A 26,098-nucleotide genomic window follows, 5' to 3' on the forward strand; every position below is an offset into this window, starting at 1 on the left:
CATTATGGCTCATTATGGCTCACCTGCTCTCTCCCTGGCATCCTTGAATACCAAGGGCCAAGCCCAGAGGTGTAGCCCATCAGAGTCTTCTCACAACGGCTCCTTCGACAAGGCTGTGTCTTCGTGCCAGCCTGATTGCTTCACTGGCACTCTTGAGTACCCAGAGCTAAGTCCTGAGCTGTGGCCCACCAGAGGCTTCTCACAATGGCTGCTCTTTCAAGGCTGCAGGAACGCACCAACCTGATTAAAGGCACCTGCCCCTTCGGTTTGGAGGGGAGAAGCCTGGTTATGTGGACTGATGAGCCCTTGGTTTGAAGGCTGTTTCCCAAAGGCTTTGCCTGCATGCCTGCCTGGATAAAGACCCCTCCACTTCCTTGGCCGTGTGGGCTCTGAGGAGGCATGGCCTTTGTCTATATTCAGACGGAGATCATTCACTAATGCTACTAGTGCTGTCTCTGTCCCATGCCCTGGTCTGAAGCCTGATTGGAAAGGGTTCAGAGCGCTAGAGTTATCCAAGAAGGTCTGGAGTTGGTTCTCAGTCTCATTGCTGTAAGATTCAGCAGTCATTTAGGGATGTGCAGAGGGTCTCTTTCAGTCAACACAAAATAACTATTCAGCAGAAACAAACAAACAAAAACAAACACAAGGCCTAGTTCATGCCAACCCTAGCAGTCCTACCAGTTAACACAGACATGAGTAAAACCTGGACTTGGACTGCTCCAGATTTTAATATCCAGGAACTAACATGAAACTGATTCCACAGCTTTCCTACAATTCTTTTTCACATCTGTGTTGCTTTATGGGCTCAAAAGACCCAAGGTTTTCCTTTCAGAGATCACCTATCCTCTCATTAATTGAACTATTCAATATTCCCCTGAGACTGAAGGGGTGGGGTATTTTTTAGTGTTCCTTATTTGCTAAGGAGTGCAGACGGAAAATTTCAGGTCCAGGTCATCTAATTTTGTATATTGGAGTCTTTACAGTTGTGCTTGGCTATCTTATTTTTTTTTAATATATATATTTTTATTTCAATTATTAACAAAACTGTTTACAATATGAAATACAACATGGGTAAATTGTTAAAAAACTACATAACAGAGAAGGGTAAAACATGGAAAGACAAATTCAAGTTGAATGATCTGATATATTTTGGATTATAGATTCAGGATTGTTTGGTATATTTTATTGGGAGGATATAGATTTTCTTTAGAAATGTATTCAAAAAAAGGGAACCCTTTTTCCATAAAATTTGTTGTTTGGGGGAAATTTTCAGCTTGATAGATTCCATCATTGATTTTTTCAAATAAAAAATGGTCCCATATTTTAGAGTACCAACTGGTAATTGTTGGTACAGTATGTGATTTCCATTTTAAAGCAATTAAATTTTTTGCTGCCATTAAGAAGACATTGATGAGGTCTCGTCGAATTGGTGGGATCTCTATATCATCCCATTGATTCAGAAATATCAGCTCAGGTTTCTTTGGTATTTTGTAGCCAGTTAACAAAAAGATTTGGTGCAAGATTGTATTCCAGAATTCTTCTATGTAATGACATTTCCACCAGCAATGTATATATGGATCCTGTATCCCCACATCCTTTCCAACATAAAGATGAACTGGGAGAGTAAATAGCTGCTAATTTTTTGGGTGTGGCTATCTTATTCATACATATCTCTGCCCTTCCAGCAGTCTCTCTCTGCTGTTGGGGGAACAGACTGCTAGTGGCAGAATTCCAACACCTTGGATGTTTATAAAATGCACAACAACTAGGGTATCCCACTATGGCTAAAATACATTTCCCCCCCTCTGGTCTGTTGATGGCTGGTTATAGGGCAACCCTTCTATTTTGTCCTATTAATTGAAAATGTTTCCTTTGCCTTTTCAGTCTTAGTCAATCCACATTTTACTAAGATTGTTCTGAGTTTTCACTTTCACAATTGTAGTTCTGTATTCTTATATAGCTGTATGGGTCACCATGGCAGAATGTGGTCTTCAGTTAGTTTCAAACTTTATGGGATATCCAAATTTGTTTTCTTCTTTCCTAGACAGAGCATGTGTGCACCATTCTCATGCTTTCAGTCTTCTATTTTTCCCAGGTCACTCTGATAATGCTGAGATTTAGTGCCATATCAGGGGGTGCCCCTCGGTGTGGGGAGCCTACTATGAGGGTGTGTGCCTCCAGGTGGCTCCTGCTCTTCTGCAAAATGACTTTGTCATACTACCACCACTTTCACCTAGAAAAGAGCAAAAGTCCAGTAACACCTATAAGACTAACAAAATTTGTGGTAGGGTATGAACTTCGTGGTACACAAAAGCTCATACCTTGCCACAAATTTTGTTAGTCCAGGTACTACTGGACACTTGCTCGTTTTTACTGCTACAAACAAACAGTTGCTACAAATGGCTACCCATATTGTACTTTCACCTAGAGTACTAGACATACCTTACCTTTCTTTGTCCTGTTTTACTGCAAATGCTCCATGTCATAGCAATGCATTGCAATGTTTTCTCAACAAACTGGCACCTAGTTACTGATCGGAGGCATGGGCAATTTGGCCTTTCCACAAACTGTGATGTTCTATAGCCTGCCCTTTTGTGTTTACTTCTTTGCTACCAGGAACCCCCGTCATTGAGGAATGCCCTTGCTAATCCACAGCAAGGAAGTCTGTTTTATCTCCTGGCTGTTTATTGCTGCACAAATTGTTCTGCTAGCATACCGTCTATCCTTTCTTTGGCCCCATCATGCCAGCTTTACTGTTTTCATTATTCTGATGCGTACCTGCTATATTTTCACTCCTGCTGATGGCTCTGGCAGTTTTGGTCAGCTCCTTTTCCTGAACTATAGCCGCAGTCTCTGCTTTTTTCTGAGTGGCAATTGCTGCTCCTTGACTACCATATCTTGTACCTCTAAGTGGGTAAGAGTCTCTACTGAGGCTATGGCGGGACTTGGACCCTTCTTGTACTATTGATTAGGTTTGGGATTCAAATACTCTAAACTTTCCTCTTCCTTATTGGATCTCCAAAAACATTTAAAGTTGGAGTGTAACCCCTTTTTACACTTCCCTAGTGCTTCATTTTTAGCAACACTTTTACCTGTGGAATAAGGAAACTGGATTTCTAACCTATGACCGCCCCCCTGCCCCATTCATACAGTTTCACAATGTCAGGATTCCCAACTAAGGGTTGGCTTTCAGCCCTTGTGTCTCACAACACTATTAGTTGTATTAGTCATTCAGTATCCTCACACAACCCTTTCCTTGTGGGTTTGTAGAGGCTATCACATGCATGACTGAATGCATGACTGTTCAGTGCCCTTTACCTAGCACGGCTCACCCCACCAGAGCGCTTTTTTCTTGCAGCATTCCTGTTTGTACTTTGGCAGAGACGCTTGTAGAGAGCTCCCAGCATATTTAGAAGTACCTCTGAGTGAATGTCAATGAGACACTAAGCATCTGTTGGGAAGGTGGCCCTCCATAGTCTCTTGCTTTGAAAGCTTCACACCCAACTCCTCCTGTAAGTGAGCTTACTACTCTCCCAATGTGGGACTGCACAGAAGCCACAAAAATGAAAACAAGGTTGCACTTAACCTGTAACTGTTGTCCATCAAGTGGTCTTCTGTGCAGGCACACATCTTTCTCTCCTGCCCAGCTGTGAACTCTCTGGGACTTTAGTTTCTGGGGGGTCTCCAGCAGCAACCTGGAGAGAACTGAGGGAATAGTGCCCCTCCTCCTGGGCATGTGATGGTTTGGGCAGGAAAGCACCAAAGGGAGGCAGGTCACTCCTTTGCCTTCTCTCAAACAAAGGAGAGCTAACACTTGTGCCTATTTCTTCTTTAAGGGACTTACGGTGCAATCCTAAGAAGAGTTATTCCAGTCTAAGCCCACTGAAGTCAGTGGGCTTAGTCTGAAGTAACTCTCATTAGGATTGCACTGTTAATGTTTTAAATCTTGCAGTATCTGTTGTTTGCCGTATTGGGGTCCCTATTGAAGTGGAAAAGAGGCATATAAATGTTTTAAATAAACAGTTCTGGTGGGAAGTGTGGCCTTCCCTTTGCCTAAGGCAGAACGTGGAAACAAACGGCTCATTCCACTGTCATTGCCTCCATTATGAGTGATAACTGTTAAAGGAAATTATAGGATTATCTTATAAACTAACCTACGAACTGAATGTGACTCTCTGTTGTTACATACTTTGCAATGTGACCTGAATACAATGTTCAGCCATGGAAACCCAGAGGTGCGCGAGGCTATGTACAGACATGCAAAGCTTCAGTGTTACACCTGGGGCAGACCACACCACGGGTTTCAGTTAAAGAGTCATAAGGGCCCACCAGTCAGGTGCCAACGCTCTTTCACCCTGCCACCTAGAACCAAAACGGACTGTGCAGAGCTCCAATTGGCAATCGCAAAGCCAAGCCCCATCCCCAATACAGAAGTTCAAGTTAAACAAAAGATGGGCTCCAAAGTAATCTTTTAAAAGATGCTGAACAGACATTGAATTGGATAAAGAAGTCAGTCACTCAATTTTTAAACAAAGGCAAACAGTTCCAAGGGTTCCCATCTTGTATATGTCAGCATGTACCCACATACCTATTGAGGTTTGAAAATAATGAATTCTTATATAGCTTAATTAAAAAATAATAATTTCCAACCCAGACCTCAGTCATTAATCAAGAATATTTCAGTACAAGAGGATCTGCCACCGTGGCACTCTAGCCTTAGAAAGAAGCAAGCCCACAACCGCATCTCCCACTAGTAAAGGATGAGCTGGTTTAGACTGGAACTTCCTACCATGAATCTCAACTCAGTGAGGTCACCACTGATATACCTCCTCCCAGCCCAGAGATTTCCCCTCCCATTTCTAATTTGGAAATGTTTCCAGGAATCTCCCTTTTTCACCCTCAGCCTATTAGCTCATCTTCAATAAGCATGGGGGGAAATGGAATCTTTCATTTTCATTCAAATATCTGGCCGCTATACTTACAGGTTAGACCCTCCATCTCTAAATTACACCTTGTTGTTTTTTCCCTCCTCTATTTATACAGTGAGCACAGCATCTTGCCATGTTCAGTCCCAGCCTCTTTGTCCCGTGCCTTGCTTGGAGGTGCTCACACAAAGCCCTGCGAGAGTGTGCTGCGTTCAGCTCCCCATCACTCAGACTTGCGCAGCAGGTCCCGACCCACTTTGGCATCTTTGCTACCTTTCCCCTGGGATATATTTTGGATCTGAATATTTATTTAGATGTTCACACACACGCACACACACCATGGAGACCTAACAACATTGATCTCCCTTGCTGTGTTTTATCCTCAGCGCGAGACTGGCCGACAGTCATCCAACAAGCTCCCATGGCAGAATGGAGATCTGGATGTGGGAGTCCTAGATCCCAATCCAGTACTTTTAACCACTACACCACACTGGCTGTCCTGCCAAGGAAGCAGACCCTGGTTGCACCCACGCAACTATAACCAGCCTAGCTTTTCTCACGCCTTCCCTTTCGAAGGTAGTCAAATACATAACCAGATTGTGGGGTGGGGAGATACGGAATATTTGTACCTTAACGTGGCTATTCTAGTGCTGAATATTATCACTGCATGCTTGATCTCAGTGTGACTGCTTGAGAGCACTAATTATTCCCTTCCAGGAAAAAAGCAAACAAAACCAAAATCCTGTCTTCGATTCCACTACGTTCCAGGTCTTGGTGCCTTTTCCAAAATTGTGTGAGGAGCCCCTCAAATTGCTAAACAATCTTTTGGTGTCTCCAGTTGGTCTTTGCCAAGCAGAACATCCAAGCCAGCAGCTTGCAGAAGTGAGTGGTGAGGGAAGGGACCATATCTGTTGTGAAACAGACCGCATTGGAAAGTGATCCCCAGTCATTCGGACGCATGTCCTCCCCGTTGATGTGGTATCACATGGGAAACGGTCCTCCTGTTCACAGTTCGTATCTCTCATGCACTGAACAGGGCTGTCACATGGGAAATCTCATAAAACGAGCGCTGCTTTTGCGCAGTGACTGCATCCATCGCTGAAGAAATACGCTGGAGGGAACAAACTGAAGGGCTCCTGTATGGCCTGGTCTCGGCCTCCAGTGAGACTGTTTACAGAGGAATGATTCATTGGACCTTTTGTAATTTCAGTCAGTTACTCAAGTCAGAATTGCAACCCTCCCACCGCCTCCCACTGCAAATAAGAGAGTCTGCAGCAGCAGCTGAATGGAAGGCATCGATTGCGTGCTTTGGTCCACGTACACGCTGGGTGTGCAAGAGAGCTTGCAGCCAAACACATCACAAATCTCCTTTCCGGTTATCCCTCTGTGCTTTGAATATATGTATATCCTTATCCGAGTCATAATACACCTCGTGTACAGAAAAACTCCTTTTCAGCATTGCCAGGAAGTTTTGGTCTCGCTCATACCGCAGGCGGCATGATAACAGGATCACAGTGTGGTCAGAGCACAGATGGTCCAGTGTCTGGAGAAGATCAAGAAACGTTTCTTCCAAGTAAACAATGTCTGCGCCCAAGACAAAGTCGTATTCTCCTGCTGAGAAGCCTGTCAGGTTTTGCCCCCAAGTCAGTTCTTTCACCACAGCTCTTGGTTGGATGTCCACGGGTAAATTCGCCTGAACATTTGACTCGAGAAAAGCCAAGGCAACCTTTCTGTCTGTGATTGTAACATGAGCACCTAACATGGCAAAAAAAAAAAGAAAAGTTAAACGTGTAAAGGATAAGTTGCTAGAGTCCAGAAAAAAATTCGTAACTCAAGGATTACTTTCCTATTAAACATTTACAAAAACACTGGAAATGCCTAGAAGCATTTTCAGTACCTCTGCGTTCGTAAATGAAATTTTTGTTACTTGCCAGTAACAGGTCGCATCAGTCAACCAAACTATTCACAGCAACAAGTATTCTGAGATTCAGTACAAGGTAAAGGTCAAACACACTTCTGTATCTTTCCCTATTTCAACCTTTCATTTTAATGCTAACCCCGATTTTCCCACTTAATCTCAGAGACACATTGCATTAAATGTTGTGTTAGGAAGCCAGCCTACAACCGAGACGCTGTCCAAAAAGCCTCTGCAGTTGCTGTATTAAAAGATGCAACAATCCCTATAAATACAACAGGATTTTCAAGTGAGCATTTATTCCATCCTCAGTTAAACAGTCTGACAGACACCTTCTGAGTGTCCTAGCTGTGTGTCAAACCGGTGTTTGCAAGCTACCCATCATTATACCATTATATAATTATAATGTTTGTATAATGTCTCCTTATCAAAATTACATACTTGCACTGTCGTTTTGATTTCTCATTCCCCCTGGCACATTTCTGCACCTCAATTTTTTCCTGTGATTTAGAGGGCTGTCCCTTTTATCTAGCTATGACAACCACAAAACAGAAACAAAACTTTTACCAAAACTCTGGATGCACACAAAGGGCTGTATCCTACCATGCTACAGTGGAAAAGAAATTTGACATAGAATAGTTCTGTTTGGGAAAGAGCTACTGTAAGATCCAGCATTGACTTTTCACTTCCAATCAGTGCTGTTCCATACAAAAATCAAAAGGCTATTTGACACAGTTGGGAGGTGCAATGCAATTTGAACAAAGGAAGTTATTGTCAGGGGCAGGTTGTTGCTGAGATCAGCTTCATACTACATTTCATACAAGCAGAAACACAAGGCAGGATATGGTCATACTGATTTAGTGCAATAACTTCTTGGTGTTTCCAAATCCTTGCTTGTTGGACTGCACCCATTGTCAGGTGCCTTAAGACATGATCATGGAAGACAGTTAAATACCAAACAGAGCCTTTGGCTCACTGACTAGACGGTCAGATCAACTTGGCCACATTACAGCCAGATATTCCATAAAGGGAAAACTTACCAAGTAACGCTGCTACCATTCCTAGCAAGCCAGTTCCTGCTCCCAGTTCAATCGCTGAGTGCCCTCGTAGGTCAATGTCTCCCATCTCCAAGTACGTACAGAGGACTACAGCCTGGGTCAGGAGAGAGAGAACAGCTAATAAAAAGGAAAGACCCCTTCTTTTAAAATATAATTTAATATAATTATTATAATTTAATAATAAAAAGGACAGTTGTTGTTGATTTTCCGGGCTGTAATGCCGTGGTCTTGGAAAATCCACAACAACCATCGTTCTCCGGCTGTGAAAGCCTTCGACAATATAATAAAAAGGACCCCTTTAGGATATATCCAGACCCAGATATTTGAAGTTTGTTTCTCAGTGCTCTGGAGATAACTGTTCTTCTGCTTCCCATGCTTAACAGTTTTGAAACTGCAAACTCAGAAATATTTTCCCCCTTTTAAATAAGTGACAAATTCATGAAGTTACCAACTAGGCACCATGACGCACTTCTGAAAGTGTAACGTGCTTCACAAAAGAAAGAAAGGCAGGAAACAAGGCCAGGTTTAGCTTTTGCTAAAATAAATAGCAGAGAAAATTATCTTGGTTCTAGGTGAATGGGTGTATAATAAAATATATATTTTTTTAAATCCAGGCAATGTTGGAGAATGACCACAAAGATGAGAACACACAAACACACAAAACTTCTTTACGCGAGTCAGAGCATTGGTCCATCAAGGCCACATCACCTACTACCTGATCTGTAATGTTTTGCCATGTAAATAATTTGTGTAATTTGTTTCTGTTGGTTAATAAGGGGGTTCTGAATATCTGTTACTCCAGTTAGAAATGCAGGCCTCTAAACAAAGGAAGAGGGCTGGATGGATTGGTGAAGCATGCTGGGATTGGACAGTAGCTGCAGGCTTTAGAGAGTTGTTCTGAAGTAAAGAGCATTGTTTAAGTGTTGATCAGAGGTGTTCTGGGAGGATGCGGGAGAAAAAGTGAAGTGCTGTATTCAAAGGCACTGTGTGTTCTTTTCTTTGTGGACATTATTAGCAACCAGGGAGGGGGGAGTCTGTTTAGAAACGTTTGAAGAGCTGTACGTATCTTGAAACCATTACACTTATAACCTACTCTGAAACCAATATGTGTATGTACTTGAAAATAAAGTCTACTGCTTGTTAAGAAAAACATCTGTTTTATCTAGGATCCCCTTTTGCCAAACAGCCACCCCCATGCGCTGACCGTTCTGTCATTCTACCAACTATAACAAAGCCTTTCTATACTACAAGTCAAACTAAGGGAACTAAGGTGAGAGCTTTTGGTGGCAGTGAAAACCTTTTGGGAACACAAGGGAAGCCAATAAGGCAGGAACAGACAGGTGTCATAAAGGAGGCAAAATGACACAGCTGAAGCAGTAGCGGGAGAAGGGAGGGAAGAGGTGTTGTGAAATATAAATAAAAAGTTCAGGTAGCTAGCCTGTAGAACAGCGGAATTTGAGTCCAGTGGCACCTTAGAGACCAACAAGATCTGTATCTGAAGAAGGGAGCTTTGACTCTTGAAAGCTTACACACTGAAAATCTTGTTGGTTTCTAAGGTGCCACTGCACTCAAATAATAATAAATAGTAAAAGAGGTCAGCCAAGCACTATGTTATCCTACGGGTTGATACAGAAAGTTGGTGTCCTTTTTTTTCTTTAGTGGAAAGTAGTAATTTGAAGGGTCTTGTCCAATTCCCTCAAACCTTCTCCAGGACACACACACACCCCTTTAAACTTCTGAGCCCAGCAACAGCTACACCTACTGTCACATGAAGACAGTCCAACACGAGTTCACTGGAGAGAGATGAAGAAACAGGATTGCAACATACCGCATCCCAGACCACAGCGGCCACTCCAAGCTGCTTCCAGTTCTGCTTGATCTGGATTGTGTGGTTGGCGAAAGAATACACAGAAGATGGCTTGTGCAGCTTCTGCATCCCCCAGAGGTGGGTGTCGTCATAAGGAACCAAGGCCATCTTCCTTTTCTTGCAAACCAGGGGGAACTACAACGTTCAAAAAGCAAAAGTCCTTATGCAACACCAGAAAAAAGAATCTGACCTGCTTGTGCTCACAGAGAACAGACTCCAAAAACTCTTCTGCTCTTACAAATCTGCTGAGAGCAGCTGCAAGGCAGGGAGGGTGGGCAGGACTGCTGGCACTCCTTACCAGCAGCCTGCCTTGTGCTTCTTGCCCCAGTTCCCCCCTCCACCTGCTCCCTGTCCTGGCTTTGGTGCAGCTCTGGTCCCTTCCCATCCCACTTCTGTGCTGTAACCAGAGGAGGGGGGGATACGGCTGAGTCTTGGTCTGCAGGAGAGATTTGAGTCCAGTGGCACCTTAGAGACCAACATTTTCAAGGGTGTAAGCTTTCGAGAGTCACAGCTCCCTTCGTCAGACATCTCCTCCCTGCATCTCACTCTCTAAAGCTTACACCCTTGAAAATCTCGTTGGTCTCTAAGGTGCCACTGGGCTCCAAACCTGCTGTTATACTACAGACCAACGTGGCTACCCACCTAAATCTATCCTCAGGGAAGTCACCACATTCAGCCACATGGGGTGGAAATCTATCAAGCTGGTATCTGAAGAAAGAAGCTCTGACTCTGAAAATCGTGTGGGTCTCTAAGGGGCCGCTGGACTCCAGTCCTGTGGTTCTACCACAGACCCGCATAGAGCAGACATGGGATCTCCCTTCCTCCTGGTGTCTGAAGAAGGGAGCCCCGACTCTCGGGAGCGCAGACCTGGGGGAACCTGGTCCGGCTCTGAGGCGCCACGGGACTCCCGTCCCACCGACTGGGAAGGCGAAGGCACTGCTGGGAAGGGGCAGGGCTGGGGTTGCCAACTCCAAGTTGGGAAATTCCTGGAGATCTGGGGGTTGAAACCTGGAGAAAGTGGGGTTTGGGGAAGGAAAGGACCTTGGCACGACATAATTCCATAGAGTCCACCCCCCAAAGTAGCCGTTTTCTCCAGGTGAACTGATCTCTGTGGCCTGGAGACCAGTTGTAATTCCGGGAGATCTCCAGCCACTACCTGGAGGCTGGCAACCCTAGGCAGGGCGCCCTTCGGGTCTGATTCTCGCTTCCACGCCCAGTGAAAGATACGGGGTCGCAGCCGTCTCAAGGCCTGCTCTCCTGCAAGGGGACAGCGGGATGGCTGCGGGACGGTCCCGGGAGTCCGCAGTGGCTCCTCCGGCTTTTCCACCAGGCCCTCTTGCGGGGGGACGACGACTGGGAGCATATCCTCACAACACCGCTGCCTGGTAGGCCGTCGGCGGCTGAGCGGGGCGGGCCCAGCCTCGACTCTTCCCCTCCGCTAAAGGCCCTCCAAGGGCCTCGCCAGGACGGGGGCCTCCCACCTCCCTCCGGGGCCCGCGTTGCTAGGATACCAAGCAGGCCGGGCTTCTTCCTCGCACTCACTTACGCCCAGGCCCCGAAGCGGTCCTCCGAGAGCTGGGGAAGGGCTGGAGCGAACTTCCGGCACCAAGAAAAGCGGAAGCCGCCACTGGCCAGGCTTCTCTACCCCGCGCCGTCTCTATGGCGAGAGCGCTTGCCTGGGAAAAACCAACTTCCGCTTCGGAAAAGGCTCTAGCGGGGGGGAGGGGGAGTGCCTACGTTACCAGCGCAGGGGCGGGGCTTCCGCCGCGTGGAGCACGCTCAGCGCCCCCTGCTGGCGGCCTTGGGCGTTGAGTACTGCAGCCGGCGTCGCTGTTCGCCACGTGCTGGTTGCACCTGGCCAAAGAAAGGGATTTTGCAGGAGTTTTGATACAAACATCAACGGGAAAGGAAAGACGGGGGTTAATTGCAAAGGAAGGTCGCCGTGTGGGTCTGCAGTAGAGTAGCTGGACTGGAGTCCAGTGGCACCTTTGAAACCATCAAAATTTTCAAGGGTGTAAGCTTTGGAGAGCCACAGGTTCCTTCTTCAGATGCAGGGAGGAGTGGAGATCCCTCCATTCCACCCTGCATCTAAAGAATGCTTTATTATTTTTAAATACTGGTAGGTATTCTCCATACCACCAAGACCTGCAATGTTTGACCGCCATTTAAACAGGTGCCAGGAGAAGGGGGAGAGCTATTGGCAAATGCTAATCCCGCAGTGGTGTGCAGTAAACAGACCTCGTGGCTGCGTAGCGGGAGGCACAGGCATGAGGCAGGGCCTTAGAACGGTGATGCAGAGAAGGGGAGCTGGGAGCCCAGGTCTTTTCAGCAAGGGCTTCCTACAAAAGCCAAGTGGTGGCAGTGGCATTCCAAAAAGAGGGATGGCCTCTAGGGCCTTAGAGGGAAGACAGAGCAGTGCCCAGGGCCAGTGAGCTGTTCACTCATGGATGAGCGAGGAAGAGACCTCGCCAAGACTGACCCTAAGGTTGCCAACTCCAGGTTCGGAGATTCCAGGAGATTTGAGGGTGGAGCCCTGGGAAGGGTGGGGTTTGCTGAAGGAGTCCTCAGTGGGGTATAATGTGGCCACTTTCTGATCTCCGTGACCTGGAGATTAGTGGTAATTCCGGGAAATATCCAGCCACCATCTGGATGTTGGCAACCTTATCAGGGTCCCTCTCCCCAGCAGCCTTTTCTTCCAGGGGAACCGACCTCTGAGGCCTGGAGACCAGCGGTCATTCCGGGAGATCTCCAGGCTCCACCTGGAGTGGAGCCTGTACCAACAAAGGAAAAATCTGCTAATATAGCTTATTTGTTTTTCCAATGAGCGATATCACTTATTGAGTTATTTTTATTTTTTGAAAAGTGCTAAGAGCTAAAAGTGCAATATATAAAGACGAAAAAGGTAGTAAATATTATATAGAACTTTATCAACAATACATATATTACACTATACTAATATCAAAAGAGAACAATCAGACTCAATGGTCCTTATAGGCACAAAGTTCCAAAATTATGCTGAGAGGTAAGAAAATCCACTAGTTTCTCACTAAGTATTTCTTTTCTTGTAGCTGGCTGGATATCCTTCTGTTCAGTGGTAATTCTTCAAAAAAGCCGCAGAGGCTCACACACATTGGATAACGCACTTTCGATATACGTTTGTGACTGTTTGCAACTGGATTTTCCTGTGTGAAACAGGAAAATCCAGTTGCATACAATCACTAATGTGCATTGAAAGTGCATTATCCGATGTGTGTGGAAGCAGCCATTGAAAACCTACTGCTGCGTTTTGGCTACGGATTCAGTCCGGGAGGCTCCTTCTGTGGTTCAGCGGCTCCACCTGGAGGTTGGCAACCGACGCCCACCCAGAGCGCCTCGGGGCCAACCTAGGGAGAAGTCCGGATCCAGAGCGACACACCGCTACTTCCGGTGTGCCAACCGCAAGCCAGATCAGGCTGGGTTCGCTGCGGAGAATCCGGGCCCGGCGGCGGAAGTCCCGTCCGGCGCCGCCTCTATGGGCGTGTGGGCGGGGCTTCCGAGCCCGCGGCCGTCCCCGCAGGCGCCGGGCGCCCTCGTCACGTGTCTGCGGGCGGCGCCGCGGGCGCCGGGATTGGGCGGCGCGTGTCACGTGAGGGGGCGCGGGCGGGCCGAGCGCTGCGCCGCCGCCGCCGCCTGCTCTGCTCGGCGCTCCTCAGCGGGGCCGGGGAAGGCGGCCGGTCTTGCGGCGGGCCATGAGGCGGCGCTGCGGCGGCTGCGGCCCCCGGTAGCCCGCTATGGGCAACACCCTCAGCTGCTGCGTCTCGCCCGGCGCCAGCCCCAAGCTCGGGCGGGCCCGCGGGGCCGGGGCGGCGGCGGCGGCGGCGGGGCCGGAGCGGCGGGAGGCGGCGGCGGAGGAGGAGTCGGGGGACTCGGAGCCCGGCGGGCCCCACCTGCAGCACATCAGCGACCGCGAGTTCCCGGAGGGTGAGTGGCCGGGCCGCCGAGGCCCCCCGCGGGCGTCAGAGCGGGCGGGAGGCGGCGCCGGGCAGGGCAGGGTCGGCCCCCCGCGGCTCCTGGAGGGCGAAGGGGCTCGCCGCGGCCGGGGGGATCCGCTCTCCAGCAGCGCTTCCCGGGGCGAGTCCGGCTCCCTCCCTCGGCCGCCCCGCCTGAAATGGCGCCGCTGGCCTTGCGGCGGGTGGCTCCTGCTGGCCTCCCGCCGAAGAGCCACACTCAGGTCCGGGAGCCCCTGAGAGGCCGGCGGGGTTTCCAAGGGAGCCTCCGCAGCTCGCCTCCTGCCACTCGCGCGGGTGCCGCCGGACTCCCCGTCCTGTTCTGCCGCAGACCCCCCACGTCTGCCCTCCCTCAGGTCGGTCTGTAGAAGGGCCAGACTCAGGTCTAGGAGCACCCGAGGGTCTCCCAAGAGCCAAAGCTTCCTTCGGGCTACCCTTACAAAGGGAGCTTTGGCACTGCAGAGGCCCCCACGGCTGCCCTGCCTTAAGATCCGTGGCAGGCGGGCGGCTCTGTCGGTCTCCAGTAGAGGAGCCACATTCAGGTCCTGCAACCCCTTAGAGACCAGCAAGGTTTCCAGGGTGGGATCTTTCCAGAGCTCCTTTAGGGCTTACCCCGGAAACCCCTGTTGGCCTTTAAGGCGCTCCTGGACCCAAAGGCTGCTCTTCGCCCGGGAACCATATTGATGGAATTGGGTGCATCGGAGAGAGGAGACTTGTGCGTGGCCTCAAGGACCTTTGAGTGGTCCAGTACACCAAATAAACATGGAACTGCGCTTTGTACTTGTTTAGGAAATCTATTTATCGTAAAGTTTATATGGAGCAGGGTATGGGACGGCTAGGTTCCTAATGGTGCGGGAGAGAGAGTCGTCTTCTCACCCACCCATGCTGGAAATGCACTGCTTATTTGTTGGGTGGGTAAGTCCTGATGTTTTACTGCCGCTTGTTGCAAAAACTGCTCGATGTTGCCTTTCTTCCCCTGATCCAACACTAGTTTGGTGTTAAATAGGTAGTAAGGTTCTGCTCTTTCTGTGGTTGCGCAAGTAGCTACATTTGAAAAGGCATTCTAATACTATGTTCATCCCTGTGTCTTTGGTTAATGGAAGGGGATTTGGGCAAGTCGCTACTTGACTTCAGGCTGGGTACAGACCTGAGAAACAAAAGCTCATTTCTCACCGAAGCAGTTGTCCAAAATAATACAGATGTTACGTACTTTTCTACTGCAGTTAATGGGAGCATGGATAAAGTGTCAGATTAGAATCATGGAGACCCAGGTTCAAATCGCCGCTCTACAATGGAAGCTCACTAGGTGGGCCAGTCACATATTCTCATCCTAACCAACCTCGCAGGGTGGTTGTGAGAATGTAATGGAGGAAGGGAGAATGATACAAGTCTCTTAGGGTCTCCGTTGGGGAGAAAGGCAGGGTCTAAATGAAGTCAATAAATAAAAATAGTGTTAGCTGTGCGCAGCTGTACCCCCGTCTTGGGACAAAATTTACATGCGGAGGATTTGATCACCAAAGGCTAGGTCTGACTTCTGTATATAAAGCTCATGGGTTGCTGTCACTGAAATCTTGTAGGAGTTTAGGCTAAAATGGGTTACGCAACGCTGTAGCAGATGGTTCGGTTCCTCCTTGAGGATTCTGATCCTAAACATACTTATTTTGTTGCTCGATTTCCAAAGGCTGCAGAGAAGTGTCGAAGGGAGATGTTTTTAGACATAGGCTTTATTTAGTTTCTAGTTGTATTGTTCAAGACCTTAGGCTAAGAACAGGGGGGTGATATCTGTTCCTGATGTAATATACAGTTTAAGTATAGTGGTTTTCTCTTTCCTACCTGGCGTTAGGCTTTTCTCCTTTCCTTTTTGGAATGCAAATTGTATGCTGATTTTTGTCTTATTTCAGTCTTTCTTCCCTTTGGGAGATCTTTCCAAAACAGAGTAATTTCACCAACACCTCTTTCATTGCATGCCTTGTGGCAGCTTCTTTTTCTTTCAGACTTCCAGGTCATGATCATTTGTTTTTTTTCCAGCCCCAGAAACTTTGGTTCAAAGGAATGAAATCCAGCCCCAGGCTCAGTGTTCTCACTTTCCCTCCACAGGCTTGTGTATTTTGCATTGTTGTATCCTGGGTAGCTACGCAAGTTTCTACCAAGTAATTTAGATTGCAGCTGGTGGGGGTTTTTTGCCACCTGAATAAGCGGTGATTCTCTAATTATGCACACGAGATAAACACTGCTCAGTTCCGGAATGATCTGGGCACCTGTGGGATCATCCAATGTGGGACGATGCAGGCTCTGTTTTTCCTTGGCAAATGATCTCAGGGATCTGTTTTTCTGATGTTTGTTATGTATTTTTAGTTTAGTGTCTTTGGACTGGATTAGTGTGCACATGAAATAAGTGATCTGAACAGCTCTTGTTAGGAGAGAGACACCTAATGCTTTCCTGACAGAGTCATTGAAGAATGTTCTAACTGGCTGTGTGGCTACATTTTTACACCCTAATAATAAAATCACTTTGTATTAAGTATACAGTGCAGTTAAATTCAAGATTTTAGTCATAACTGACCAATTATACCCCTGGCCCAGGGGTATTACTGTAAGCTTTGTTAGCAGTGCTTTATGACTAGTTTATCAGTCTCTTTCCCCACCCACCCCCATATTCACCAGCAATGGGCACAGTCAGTAGGAAGTTACCTTTGGATTGCGTAATTGCATACTGACTGATCAAGTCTCCTATATTCTGAGCAGGCTTTGTGTACTTCATGTAGACACAGGAAGTACAACATCCGTGTTAGATGCAGAATTCAGCATGTGAGAATCTCACACTTGCAAAGGAAGTATCTGAAACTGATCGAGTTGGGGGGCAGGGGACTGAGTAGGGTTTCCAGTGGTCAAGAGGTGGTGAGGCTTCAGTGCCCTTCATATCTCCTCTTCCGGTGACTAATAGAAACACAATTAATTTATGTGAAGTAAGAAAAGGTGTAAATTCTGAATTTGTATAACGTGTACCAATCCAAGAACGTCACTGTTTCTGTGTAGAAACTTAAGCATTTTATCTGCTCACAGCTCTGTTTAAAGAAAAGTCTGTGCAAAGGTTATCTGCTTTCCGAAAACCGCCTACCTCCGATCCTTTTTTAGTTGCATAGTTTGCTAGTGGCTATTTCTTCTGCGCATACTTGGAGGGTGCAAGATTTGTTATCATGATTTCTTCATTCTTCTTCAGAATGGGATGTTCATCCTTGCCTTTGCTTTCAAGTCTTTTGCACGGCATGTAAATATCTATGCATGGCCCATGTGCGCATGAAGAAAAATTGCTTGTAATGCTAATAGGTAGGTGTATGGTTAAGGAGACCTTGGCACAAAGGTACTGTTTGCGGATATCATTAAATGTAGGGTGACGGCTGTCAAGGTAAGGCTGGGTGACTTAACTACTACCGTTCCTATGCTTACCAGAAGGAAGGAAAGGGTGGTGGAGGAAGGGGATTCTGGAGCCTGAATGTAACATGATGCCATTATGAATGGACAATGGTAAGCTGCGTTCAAACCCTACAGGAAGCTGTGTTTCAGGAGTTAAGTCAGAACCCAAGCTTCCACTTTCGCCTAACTTTTATTTCATACAGTTGACCCTCAAAGCTATAAGTAACCGGGTATTTGCTGCCAAAACCATGAAAATGGTATTGAGTCTGGCTGTACTAGTCAAAGACTACTTCTACAAGGGGAGTGTGTTCCCAATCCTGTGCTCTAAAAATGGCTAGTAAAAGTAATGCAGCGCAGCAGGCGTTCTGACTGTCGTCTGATAACACAAATATGTATCCCATTCCCTATAACTGATTCCATTTGTGTGTGGCAGCCCTGACTGTGAGTATAGTCAGGGGTGGATTGGCCATCAAGGCCACCAGGAAATGTCCAGGGAGGTCTCACCATTGTGACCCCAGGTGGCCCTGGATGAGATGGGCCGGAGCCACTGCCAGCCTGCTCCTTTCCTCTGTTGGGAATGGGGGGTCCTCTCCCAGGGCCATTTTGGCCTCCCAGTCCATCCCTGCTTACAGTCATAATTGGCTTGGCCTGTGCACAGTTGCGTGAACGGGTCAGCTGTGAGGGTGGATCAGCGCTCTCACGGGGTATTTAAAAGGGGGTTTGCTCAGTTGTTTACAGTGAGGTCAGCTCAGCTCTTGCTCCCAGGGCTACCCACTTCCCCTCTGCTGATACAGTGGAGCTTTACCGGCCTGCTCTGTAGACCCTGGGCTGGGCAGCCATTTTTGACCCAAGGACTGAAAAAATACTGTAAAGTGTTTCTTTTAAGATGTGCTTGGGAAAAGCCGAGCCCCCTAGTAGGTCCGGGAGGCAGTGATAGGTATCAGCCATGCCTGCTGCCTTCTCTTGTGTCACTGGCCTTGCAGTGATACCAACACCTCAGTCACTTGGCCAGAGAGCTGGCCCTGGATGCCAAGAAAAATGATCTGGTGTGCAGACGTTGGCATGAGATATGGGGGGTTTCTGTCCATGCTCTAGGGTGTGAGTGGGTCTTGGAGCATTCGTCCAAGTTCCAAGAACTTCTTGGGTGAGTATTTAAGGTTGAGTGCTTGGGTGGGGTCTGCATTGACCCCTCCACTACTTTATACCCAAACTGACACTTGCGGTTGATATTAAAACAGCTCGATCATTTAGAGAGAGAGTGCGCATGAGAAGGTCTTTCCAAGAAGGATCTGAAAGTATTAGAAGGTCTGTCTTGGCCTCTCATTCCTGGGGCAGCTCTCGTTAATACTGCAGCTGTGTTATGAGAAAAGCTGGCCCTTCTTGGATTTCTGCCTGTTGTGCAAATGGTCAAAGAAAAAGGACAAATCGCTTAGGAAAAAGCTGCACGTTTAGTGTAATAACAAAGCAAGCTAACAATATTGGACAGAATGATGCCAAAAATGCTTAACATTCTTTCGCACCATTCACTGGGGTGGGAAGCAGCCAGGGAGGAAGTACTGGAGAGTTTCTAGTGGGGGGTAGGAGGGGCAGGTCAAAGATGAATAATAGCGAGTCGTTTGTGCCTTTAAACCGGCCATGTGAACTGCTGCAGTGGTGAAGCGCTTTACTGCTACGTGGAAGGAATCTCTTGTTAATTGAGAAGGCAGGAGGTGTAAATGCACCATCCACCAGTTCATATGATACTCTTCAAACCTCTCTTGATGAATGCCCTGTAGAAAGTCTTACTATTTGGCTGTCAGAAAACTTGCCTTGCCACGTAGCCAAATGCTGTTAATGACTTTTGCGGCATGAAGCTTTTTGGCCTGTAGGTTTTTAAGTAGTCACAGTGGCTGCAGGTTGTAATTTTAGTCTAACCTCTATTACTGTGTTCTTATTTTTTAAAAGAACATTTCAATAGGGATGTAAGTATTCCACGCCACCCTTCCTCGAATTCGTTCAGGCCAAGGTATGTTACTGTTTCCTCTGTTCAGTCCTCCCTGGAAACCTGTGAGATAGGCTAGACTGAGAGAATGCGACTGACCTAAGGTCAGCCATGATGCAATCCTGTGCAGAGTTGCTGTAGCTGAAGCCCATTGAAATCAGCGGGCTTCCACGGGAGTAACTGCACTGGCAGGGGTTTGACACTGCTTCCCTGGTGCTTGTCTGACACTCTAAACCACTGCACGGCACTAGATCTCTTTGTTCCTAAAATTTTCTTCTCTGTCTGAAGACACCCAAAGCAACATATAACAACTAAATCTCTGTTTTCAGTCAAATAAAAATAATTGTCAATAAGAGTGGGAAAGCCCTGCTAGTAGAAATTATGAGCTAAAGATCTTGTAAATGCAGAAATAAAAGCATTTCAGAAATAATTCAAGTACATCAAAAAGCATAAAAATCATAATGCAAGCAATAAAAATTGGACTGAGATAAAATTAACTGGAATAGTGTTTGCTAAAGGAAAGTTCCCCATATGGCTGTCAAGATTTACAGGATGGGGCATTATTATAAAACACTGAGATTGAGGAAGTAGCAATAAACTGAAACATAGCATCCCTTGTACCATTGGTTTTCAAAATACTTCATACTTGTAGTTGATGCTACTTTTGATATACTACCTATCGGGGCTGGGAGTAAAACAAGTTAGCCCCTGATTTTGCCATTTCACTGATGGGAAGAAATTTAAGATCTGTTTCATTAGGTGTCCCTCAAAAGTCTGGATTCACCAAACTTTTTCTAGAAACCCAGATTGCATTCTCAGTGTGCCTTGTTCCAATGCACTGAAATGATTTTCTAACAATGCTTAATCTGAAGCTGTTGTGAGGCTGTGCTCCTGTGCATGCTTGAAACTAATTCCAATTGTAGTGGATGGTGCTTGTTTCTGTGGATGTGCCTACAAGATCAAGCAGCACGCCTGGAGACTTCAGATCACATTCCAAGGTTGTTTGAAGTTGTATAATAACAAAATGTGAACAGAAAACCTAGTTTAAGTGGTAAGAGCTGGTCTTGTCTTTTAATAAATAATAATTCCCCTTCCCATCTGTTCCTTTACTGCATTTCCATTTTTGTGTACCAAACTGGCAAAGTTGTCTTCTTAGATGAGTGGATGGATAAGGGGCTGTTACTGTTTTAATCTGAAGATTGTATTTCAAGAGTAGTAGTGTGAAAAGTGCCTTTCACCTGAAGCTAAAATTGGGCTGCAAATATTGTCTCATGGTGTGTCGGTGCAGTTCGGTACATTGCCCTGGCTTTGTGTGCGCTCTGAAAGGCAGTGATGGAGTCATCTGTCAGTGTCAGGCAGCTCGGCCAGGGAAGAAATCCAACCCAGGCCAAGGGAGGTGATGAGATGACTTCATGGCTGAACAACGTGCTGCGTCAAAACCTGAGAGCTGCCTAGCGAAGTGGAGGATGGTGAATCCTCCGCCAGGGGAAAACCCACGTTTTAGTTCATGATTTTGCTGTCTCGTAACAAGCCACTGCCCACAGTCAGTTTACAGTCAGCAGAATAATGTATTAGAGCTTTTTCTGGACTGTCCAATGGCAGGTGTTGCCTGTTTGAATGCCTCCTCGTTGTGTGATGGGTGGGGAACCTGCCCTAGATTTAGGAAAAGCTTTACAGTTTTGTTTTGCAGATAGTGCTCTGTCCGTGTGCAATATGGGCCATGGGCAAAGCGCTCAACACGAGCATTACACCTTTGTCCTATCATATTTAAACACTAGCCACATGTCTCATTTTTAGCACACGTGCACTAGTGGCCCAGGAGTGTAAGCTGCTGGCGTGGCAATACTCCATGCAGACAGGCTGTTACCTTACTTATGCTAAGTTTGCTGACTGAGTGCTAATAAATGAGCTCTTCTTCCACAGCTCAGCCTGTATATAAATTGGGCGGAGTTCTAAAAAGCATATTCCTGCTGTCTAATTCTTATACACAGATAACATGTTACCATCAAAATGTATTGTATTAGGGTTTATTTACATTTATATCCTGCCTTTCTGCCCAATCAGAGCCACCTAACGAGAGCATAATCAAAATACATAATCCCGTTTTAGGCATTGTTAACATATCATGTCTAATACTGATGCTTTGTTTTTGGATTTCTATAATCCTAGTCCTGTTAGTTCGCTTATCTGGTGTCTTATTCTGTTGATTCCACTGACATTGTGTCGATTCTGGACATTGTGTAATCCATCTTAAGTCTCATTGAGACTATAAATAGACTATAAATAGTGTAAATAAAGAAAACCATTTTAAAAGAGCTAAAATACATATAAAACAACATGCAGCACAATTAAAGCATAAGGCAGGAAGGAGGGGTCACTGAAGGAACGTCAGATAAAATAAATTAATATGCTGGTGTAACCTCTATTGTATGGGTTCTATGGGGCTAATGTAGGAAGGAAACTTTCACACAATTGTAAGTTAAGAATTTTTTTTCTTTTTCACCAAACCGTTTAACAATTAGAACAATACAACTATTTTTTCTTTTCTTCAATGAAACTCATAAGTGCAACAAAAACAGAAACTTTCAGCCCACAGTGTCTTTGAAAACCACTTAAGGTAAGCAAGTTCGCCTTGTTGGAATCCGCCAAGGGATTGAGTCCTTTGCCACAATCCTTCCAATTTCGAAGCGACTGGCACCCAGGCTTCTGTCCTCTTCTTAGGAAATTACAGCCCTGCCACAACAATACAATCCCGTAATAACACCAGCCAAGCACAAGGCACATCCACCACTTTTAGTCACTATTGTTTACATACAACATTTCTGAGTATTACCTTATTAAAGGTGATAAGAGTGCATTAATTGTTATCAAGCTCCCCAGCAATGGGCTTCTTCCTTAGCTGCCTGGCTGTAGCTACTGACTCTGCCCTACTGGGCTAAACCAGTTAGCTCATGGGGGGGGGGGTTACATTGGCAGGAAACAGCAATGAAAAGGGACAAACTAATCGCCCTGGAGAGGGAGTTCCATTATTTTGGCACCACAACCGAGAAGGCCTTGTCTTGGGTTGCCACCCATCTAGCCTGAAATGGTGGGGGCAGCTGAAGCAGGGCTTCAGGAGGACCGTAGTGCTTGGGTAAGTTTTATGGGAGTGGGTGGGAGTAAATGTTGGCCTTCCTCTAGTAATCTGTGACCTGCCGTGGATATTTTCCTTGATCCAAGGTATGCTGCAACAGCTGTGCTACCATTGTTTTTACAGAAGGATGAAAGAGGGAGGGGGGAAGTAGATCCTGCATTGCAAGCTTAATTTCATAATCTGAAAACAGCGGACCTTTGTGCAGCAAGAGAAGCGTCGTTATTGGGCTGCTTTGGGAAGGTGAGAAGGTCCACTGTGAGCATGGAGCAGGCTGCATTGGCCTCTAGATCATGGCCACTGAAAGCAGCTCTGCAGTTGGCTTGTGAGCAGGGGACTCTACTGATCTGGTAAATAGCACAGCATTTTGGTGTGAGAGTATTGAGACAACAGACAATGTCAGAAGTAGAAACAGCCCATGTCATCCAAAAGATCCACGCAAGCATCAGCAGTGATGTCGATCGGTAGGTGAGGAAAATACTGCAAATACACAATGATCCAGTTTTTAAAAAACCAAAACAAGCAATGAATTCACTTGATGAGCCGTGCAGGTCAAATCAAAAGCAAAGGAAAATGCTTCTGTCCAGGGTTTTTTTTTCTGGGAAAAGAGGTGGTGGAACTCAGGACTGCACAATGATGTCACTTTGGGTCAGCTGGAACAGGGGGGGAGTTTTTTAAAGTTTAAATCGCCCTTGGCGAAAATGGTCACATGGCCGGTGGCCCCGCCCCCTGATCTCCAGACAGAGGGGAGTGTAGATTGCCCTACGCACCACATGGCACGGAGGGCAATCTAAACTCCCCTCTGTCTGGAGATCAGGGGGCGGGGCCACCAGCCATGTAACCATTTTCAAGAGGTTCCAGAACTCTGTTCCACCATGTTCCTGCTGAAAAAAAGCCCTGCTTCTGTCTCTTCTCATTTGGTGGAAGAGATATTGAAACCTCTAATCTGACATGGAACTAACAAGTCATACGAGTGATGAGGTGCCCCAGCGACTAGGGACAAGAGTTAAATTCTATTTACAGAAATGAGTGGACAATCACTTCTGTGACATATCATGTGCAGTTATTTGACGGGGCTGAAATTACTGTCTACAGTTTGCGCTACCTTTATTTTTGTTGTGGCTAATTTAGCATTTACTTCTTTACATAGTTTATTATGTTGAATTTTCACAAGTAGTAGTCCAATTAAATTATTTCTGTATAAGGGTATGAATTTGTTTGAATAGTATATTTTTTATCATACTTTATTTTCCTCAGTCAGATACTTCCAGTCACATATTTGTTGCTATGGGGACATACAGTTAATACAAGGTACTCTACAATTTGTTTTCTAAGTCAGAATAAATCAGATCACACTCTGTTTACGGTGTCACGTAGCTTTCTGGACAGCTTTACAGTTCTGGTTGTTCTAGGAAACCCGCATCACTGATAGATAATAATTCAGGATAGTTATGAATGTAACTAAATAGCTTTCACAATGTTATACCAACTTTAGAATTTATGTATGAGGGCGGGCCCTGATTTCACTCTTACAGCTGTTCATGGGGCTGCCAGACATCGGGTCAACGCTGTGCATGAACAGCCGTGAGAATGTGGTTTGGGAATTTCCTGGAGGGGAACTTTTGTTAGCAGTCTGCAGGTATGCTAATATGTCTGCAATGTAAATCCCTCCTTGGCAGAAACTGGGCCATATTTCAGAACTGTAGGATGGCATGGAGTAGTGGGGGCTTGTGTCTTCTCAGTATTTTAGTCCGCCTTTAAAGTTGCTACCAGCCTAAGTGTGCTCTTGTCTATCAGTGATGTGGGTTTCCCAGGAAAATCTAATTTAGTCAATTTTCTAATGAAAACTCAACTAATATTTGCAAAATTAAATCTTAGCGTAAGGAAGCCACTACACCATGTAGAAGCACTTGGGACTTTGGCCGTGCTTCATATCCCACGTAGCCCGTCTAGCATGGTTGATTTGCAGCACAGTAGCCTCCACCACTGTAGATAAACAGATTATATGTATGGATGTGGGCTGGAATATTTTCCATGGGGGGAAATACAGCATTGGAAAATGTGGCCAGTTTTTGGGCAGTCGCACTACAGGTAAAGCACTAGAACATACCAAAGTATATCGACAGCTTTCTTCTAACTGAATTCCTTGGTCTAATGAGATGAGGCTGAAGCAGCAGGGCAGAGGCCTGGATTTGCCGTATGCAGACAAGCTCCCCCATATCTGGGCCAGGCGTGCCTCAACCTATAGGTTGGCTCCAAAAAAGGTCGTCATCACATTTTGAGTGCCGCGTTCTCCCTCTCTCTCACTCACACACACACATTTTGCATGCGTCTCATCATCTCTTGACTGTTCCTTTTAAATCTCATGAAGAACTTAAGCAGGACCCACTCATTAAAATACGCAATTCTGCAGAATGTGAAAAAGATAGAGGCGGTAAGGGGAATAACAACAGAACACCAAGCCACACTTGAATATGTCTTCACGTCTGTCTCTGCTTATTTTATTTCTACCTTTCACTGCAGTCCACTTGGTTCATATGCACTTCCTTGTAGTGCTTGCGCTGAGTCCAGATAGCCAAATAGATATTTTAGGGCAGTTGATGGGTAAGAGAGGAATCGGACCTTGGAAAGTATATTCAGCCCCCTCCTTCCTGTAAAGTGTTTTGGGGAAATGATTTCATTTGCCCTCCCTTCCTCCTCTCCTTCACATCTGGGTGTGTTCTTTTTGTTCCCTGTTTCTCCACAGCATTTTTGATGGGGCTGACCTTGTTCTGGGCATCCAGCTGTGGCTTTCTTGCATAGCCGGCATGGATTGGGATGGGACATATTATACGAGCAAAGATAACGAGGCACCGTCGTAGCATATTCATTACAAAATTAATAAAGGGATTAAAATATCCGTCCTGATCTGAGATGACCTCCTCATGTGGAAAAGCTGTGGTGCCATTTATTTTTTCAGTTCTGTCAATCTTACAATCCTATCTATATTTACAAAAATAAGATGCATTGTATTAGGACAGCATGACTCAGATATACGTTCAGTCTATGACCTAACTGTAAAATAACGTGTTGGAAGATTTCCGTTCCTGCTCAGTCTTAGCTGTTGTTTGCTTTTTAAACAGTGCTTTGAAATATTCAGAGACTCTTTGTGGACATTAAACCAGTCTTGCAGATAAGGCTATCTGCATCTCTCATCCCCCACCCCTTCATGGTGGAAAATTAAACTAAGTTGCAATACCGGATGCTATATTTGAAGTGGCGTACCTGGTACAGCTACTTGAATCAGATTAATAATTTTGTCCAAAGAGCTGTTGAAACTGAGGGGTGGTGCAAACAGGCGGTGCAGAGCAGGACTTGGGCGGAATGGGACCAAAATCAGATGAGGGGTCAGCATTCCATGTGTGCAACACTGGAGTGTTACCGGCTTCCAGTTCTGCAGTGTATGAGTAGTCAGATCCAAATTACAAGGCCTGGAGTGCCTGGGATGCTGCCATTTTAGCATTACGGGTCCCCAAAAGAAATGGCAGTTCTGCAGAATGGTCTCCCCATGAGGCATCCTCATCACAACTCTCTACTTGGGAAGGGAAGGGGGCAGGGGTTGGGGGAGAGAAGGGGTTCGGGCTTCACTTAACCCTTAATAATGTCATTGGGCGTGTGATAGACACCACATTTTTGAGCAGGATCAGACAAAGGCTCTTGCAACTGGATTGGGAGGGGTAATGTTTGTTGTGGCCCTTCTCAGTTTAGCCAAGAGGAGTTTGCTCCTCACCGACCATGAGCAGGGCTCTGATGGGGTTGTCTGGGAACTAGTTTACTGAGTTC

The 26,098-nt window shown here is 46.2% G+C and overlaps 2 protein-coding genes across 4 annotated transcripts in view; one reads left to right on the forward strand and one right to left on the reverse strand.

Annotated features, from left to right (window-relative positions):
- Positions 1 to 1,350: 1,350 nt before the first annotated feature.
- METTL21A (methyltransferase 21A, HSPA lysine) lies at positions 1,351 to 11,378 on the reverse strand. Of its 3 annotated transcripts, none has more exons than XM_054972295.1 (4): positions 11,308 to 11,378; positions 9,727 to 9,900; positions 7,881 to 7,992; positions 1,351 to 6,680 (listed from the first exon to the last, which is right to left on the reverse strand). In XM_054972295.1, exons 2-4 carry the CDS (start codon positions 9,871 to 9,873, stop codon positions 6,283 to 6,285), a joined length of 657 nt encoding a protein of 218 aa, XP_054828270.1. In that variant the 5' UTR covers positions 9,874 to 9,900; positions 11,308 to 11,378; the 3' UTR covers positions 1,351 to 6,282. The 3 variants fall into 3 exon arrangements, with proteins under 3 accessions (XP_054828270.1, XP_054828269.1, XP_054828271.1); XM_054972294.1 differs by having other exon boundaries at positions 11,312 to 11,362; XM_054972296.1 differs by having other exon boundaries at positions 11,277 to 11,333.
- A 2,043-nt stretch (positions 11,379 to 13,421) lies between these two features.
- The window catches only part of CCNYL1 (cyclin Y like 1), a 36,728-nt gene continuing 24,051 nt past the window's right edge, over positions 13,422 to 26,098 (forward strand). The window contains exon 1 of the mRNA XM_054971995.1: positions 13,422 to 13,725. Coding sequence (XP_054827970.1) covers positions 13,536 to 13,725 — 190 coding nt within the window. The 5' untranslated portion in view covers positions 13,422 to 13,535. The remainder of the gene's footprint in view (positions 13,726 to 26,098) is intronic.

Source organism: Eublepharis macularius, chromosome 2 (assembly GCF_028583425.1).
Source record: "Eublepharis macularius isolate TG4126 chromosome 2, MPM_Emac_v1.0, whole genome shotgun sequence".
NCBI classification, from domain to species: domain Eukaryota; kingdom Metazoa; phylum Chordata; class Lepidosauria; order Squamata; family Eublepharidae; genus Eublepharis; species Eublepharis macularius.